The following is a 4,665-nucleotide window of genomic DNA, read 5'->3' as shown; positions in this document are numbered from 1 at the left end:
ATAAAACAGTTGTTGGGCAGACATCCTTGTATAGCCATTGTGTGCATGTGAGTGTGCGTGTATGTGTGTGTGCACATGTGTGTGTGCGTGCGCGTGTTTGTGTGTGTAAGGTTGTGGTTCTAGTCTTTTATGAATATTCTTATCAGTTATGTATGCATGAGATCCCCTCCTTTATTTACTTATTTATTATTCATTAATTCATTTTTCCTCCTTTTTTTGTTAGGGCTTGACAAGTGACTCCATTTTGATTGCTACAAGCTTCACCGTTTTGCAAATCAAAGACTCTCCAGTCACCAGAAAAGTACTGATGCACGTGCCCCTGTGTTCAGAATTCTCACGGAGGTCGGTCACAGGAGTCAAGGCAAAGAGCCACAGAAAGCAGCTGCACTTGCGCTTGCGCAATCCCCCACAGAGCTTGGGACTCTTCTGCTAAAAATGAGAACTGGTGCTGGTCTGGGCTCCACCAACCACTGGAGAGCTACCATGTCTCTGAGGCACATCCCCACTACGGGAGGATGTCCGCCCTAACCACTTGAGAGAGGAAGCAGAAGAGGGACAAATTGCAACAGTTACCACACTTCCTTCAGGCCTCACTATTGGGACTCGCTACCAGCAGAGAGCAGCTTGATGGAGGAGGAGTGCCTTGGCGGAGGGACACCTGCCACAGATCAGGCTCACCACAGAGGTAACTCCAGTGCCTGCTCTCCTGCCCGTGGCAGGAGTGAAAAAGGGCTCTTGATGCAGACTCCTAGGAGTGCTGTGTCCTCCCTCTTCCCTCCCCCAAGTTCTTCCTAAACTGTAGACAATCCGTAGGCTTTAAAGACTAGGGTTTCTTAAAAATCATGTGGGGTGTTCTAGAGACCTTCTAGATGGTGTAGAAAACGTCCTGGCTCGGACTCAAATCCGCTTGCGTCAGCAGAGGTTGTCAATAGAAATTAGAGAGGCCAGTGTGCTGGGCCTGGGAGGAGTTCCAAGAAGTCAGCACTCGGTGACCCGGCTTCTCTACTCTGTCTGGAATGCAGTGTGCTGCCTCCTCTGGGTCTAGGGAGGAACCCAGAAGGGCCAGAGGCCTCAGAGGGTACAAACTGAAAACAGTTTCTGCCTCCTCCACTGACCAGGGTCTGGCGGCAGCTTCCTCTCTAACTACCTAGGAAGGACACCTGATTTCTGTATCTTCAGACAGTCCTTCACCCGCGCCAGAGATCAGAGACTCATACTCCTCACTTCCTGGACCTTTCAAAGGCCCGGCCTGGGTCTGGAAGCCTTCCCTGAAACGACTTCTTTCGTTCTAGGGTAGACGCTAAGCCTGTCTGCGTGGGTTCACCTTTCTTCAGGAAGAAAGAATAGCCGATGCGCGCCCCCAGGCTTTCTGCAGTTGGATGCATTAGAGGCCACCATGGGCTCTGTGAATTCCAGAGGTCACAAGGCAGAAGCCCAGGTGGTAATGATGGGCCTCGACTCTGCTGGCAAGACCATGATCCTGTACAAACTGAAAGGCAATCCTCTGGTGGAGACCTCACCCACTGTGGGCTTCAATGTGGAGCCCCTTGAATCTCCTGGACGTGTGTCACTGATTCTCTGGGACGTCGGGGGACAGCCGCAGCTCAGGGCTACCTGGAAGGACTACCTGGAAGGCATTGACATCCTTGTGTATGTGCTAGACAGCACCGATGAAGCCCGCTTGCCTGAGGCAGTGGCTGAGCTCCAGGAAGTCCTAGAAGACCCCAACATGGCCGGAGTCCCTTTTTTGGTACTGGCCAACAAGCAGGAGGCGCCTGATGCTCTTCCATTGCTTGAAATCAGAAACAGGCTAGGCCTGGAAAGGTTCCAAGACCGTTGCTGGGAGCTTCGGGCCTGCAGTGCTCTCACGGGCCAGGGACTACAGGAAGCCCTGCAGAGCCTGCGGCACTTGCTGAGATCCTGTTGAAATGCCTTAGCCTGGGACTCCAGGCTGGAGCAGGACAGGGGTCAAGGCCAGCCAGACCCCATGAGCAGGGGGAACAGTTTATCCTTGCTTCTATGAGCAGGAAAGGCCAAGTGATCCTTGAGAAACTACAGCTCAGTTTACCACACGCGAAATCCTTCTACTCCTGGGCGGGATGTTTTCTTCTCAGGACTTACTCCTGTCAGCACTATACTGAAAATCAACCGGTGCTTTTTTTTTGAATAATCATAGCCAGTGGGAACATAAAAAGCCTCAAAATGCCTCATGGAACAGCTCAGTACCAAGTGCGAAGGCGACAGTTGGTGACAATACCTGAGAACCAAGCTCACAAATGAAAAGAGGTTTCAAAAGTGCATCTGAGTGTCACCTGGACCTAGGTGTCACTGTCACCAGGAGGGGCTTCAGCTCCCACAGTGCTGCAGGTGTCCCCAGGGCTCTGGAGCCTTCCAGGATTCACCCTCCTCTCCAACTCGGATGAACCCTTCTCTGCCCTACAGTCTATGTTGTGAAAAAATAAAACGACCCCACTTGTACCCCCTTTTCTTCCCTGTAGCGTTTGTCTTTCCTTAAAGCTGAGACCATGGGGGCTGGAGATGGCTTAGCAGGTAATGGCGCCTGCTGCTGAGCCTAATGGCCTGGGTTTGGTCACCAAAATCCACAGGGTGGAAAGAGAAAACTGATTCCTACACATTGTCCTTTGTCCTCCACACATGTGCTGTGGCATGTAGCTATATATAGATATATAGAGATATACACATATGTGTGTATGTATGTATTTATATATGTTATATATAGGCAAGCATGTGTCTCCCACCCTCCAAATAAGTAAATATTTTTTTTAAAGATTTATTTATTTCTTGTGTATTCAGTGTTCATATATCCCTGCAGGCCAGAAGGGGGCACCAAATCTCATTACAGATGGTTGTGAGCACATGTGGTTGCTGGGAATTGAACTCAGGACCTTTAGAAGAGCAGGCAAAGCTCTTAACCACTGAGCCATCTCTCCAGCCCAAGTAAATATTTTTTAATTATTTTTTTAACTATCTTTTCTCATTTTACATACTAATCCCAATTCCCACTCCCTCCCCTCATCCTCCTCCCTCCACCTTGTCCCCCACCCCACCCCCATCCACTCCTCAGAGAAGATAAGGTTTTCCATGAGAAGCCACCAAAGTCTAGCACATTGATGAGCAAATATTCCTAACAATGTTTTCAATCATATCAAGCTTGGGATGCAGCTCAGTGCCTTGAATGCATGTACAGGGTTTCAGACTCAATCTGTAGCACTGGATGGGGGTGCAGCAGGTGTAGAGATCAGGGGTGGATCAGGGGTGCAGGAAGACTGTGGGGCCTCTCTGTAACCCCAGTGTTTGGGAGTCAGGCATGTGAGGAGAACTGTGAGCTGCAGGGCAGCAGGGCTGCCATGTGAATCAAGAATAACAGCAGAAGAGATCAGATCTCAGTTCTCATGAAAGGCACATAGTGAGAGCACTTTGTTTGTGGCAAAAACAAAAACAAATACTCCCCTTGCCTGGTGGCCACACAGCACTGGGAAGAGGGGCAGTCTACAGAGAAAGACCCTGAGAAAAGAGGGTCAGGGTACATAAATCAAGAAAGAGAGAAGGAAGGATCAAAAGAATGTAGGAAGGAAGGAAGGGAAAGAGAGAAAGTGGGGGAAGAAGGCAGAGGAAGGAAGGAAAGGAGCCAAGAAACAAAACTCAACCAGGGAACCACTGCTACCTGTGGACCAGGAGTTCTGGGTGATCAATCTGAAGATCCTGGTAACAGCAGCCATTCTCTCCAACTCTCTCTCTACAGCCCAGGGATGGGGGGGGACAGATGTGCTGTGGTATGTATTACAGACACGTTTGTAGCCCACGTTGTGAGACGGAACCTTTGTGTGTGTGTGTTATTAACAGCTGAACATCCACACGTTAGAAATGGGTTTCTTGTTCTGAGTTAACCCCTCCCTGCGCTGGAGGAGTATGAGCTATATACAAGCAAAAAACAACAAGACTCAGCATCCTGGGAGTGCCTGGGTCAAGGCATCTACAGAATGAGGGATGAGCACAAGGGATGGTGAGGGATATGCAAAGTCTCAGGCTGTCCTCCAGATCATGTCCCTCGAGTCCCAGTCTCCTGATTTCTGGGATTACAGACCTGGGACCCCATGTTTGGAAAGACATTTTCTATTTTAATGTCTATGACTTCTTGAGATTTGTGGGGAAGGGACTGCTGATAGGCCAAGCTGGAAGTTGACAAAAGACCAAGGAAGTGTGGATGCAAGGTACCAGGGGGAGGAAGGGAACTGCACCAAGTGATAAGGAATCTGGGTTATCATGCCTCTAACAAGCACCCGTGGAGCGTGGAGCTGCCGCTTCCCTGGGTGTGTAGACAGCGAAGACCCAACCGATGGAGACACACATAACTGACAGGCCAGCCCTGAGCATCCCTTCAGCCTGGCCCCTCTCCAGCTCACAGTTTTGATGAGTCTCTCCACTGGTCACTGGCCTCCTGGGATACAAAGCCAGGAAAAATAAAGCTTTAGAGAAAAATCAGGCTGGGGTGGGATAAGTCAGTACAACTGTGAAGTTAATCGGGACGTGCTGGTGCGTGCCCGAGCAGCCAGAAGGAGCAGCTGTGGTCTTCAAGGGGGAAGCCTTGTGTCCCTGACTGTGTCCCACACTTCCAGAGTAACTCCTCTCAGGGACAACAGAGAC

General features: G+C 50.1%; 1 protein-coding gene across 1 annotated transcript; it reads left to right on the top strand.

Annotated features, from left to right (window-relative positions):
* Positions 1–296: 296 nt before the first annotated feature.
* Positions 297–2,423, top strand: Arl11 (ADP ribosylation factor like GTPase 11). The gene is made up of 2 exons (XM_005355447.2): positions 297–685; positions 1,293–2,423. The coding sequence occupies exon 2, from the start codon at positions 1,397–1,399 to the stop codon at positions 1,925–1,927; it is 531 nt and encodes a 176-aa protein (XP_005355504.1). The 5' UTR covers positions 297–685; positions 1,293–1,396; the 3' UTR covers positions 1,928–2,423.
* The last annotated feature ends 2,242 nt before the right edge of the window (positions 2,424–4,665 follow it).

Source organism: Microtus ochrogaster, chromosome 17 (assembly GCF_000317375.1).
Source record: "Microtus ochrogaster isolate Prairie Vole_2 chromosome 17, MicOch1.0, whole genome shotgun sequence".
NCBI classification, from domain to species: Eukaryota; Metazoa; Chordata; class Mammalia; order Rodentia; family Cricetidae; genus Microtus; species Microtus ochrogaster.
Note: the sequence above shows the minus strand (reverse complement) of the source record. Positions and strands in the feature narration are given on the sequence as shown.

Coding starts and splice junctions, on each gene's coding strand:
- Arl11 (XM_005355447.2), top strand. CDS start 1,397: ATGGGCTCTGTGAATTCCAGAGGTCACAAGGCAGAAGCCCAGGTGGTA.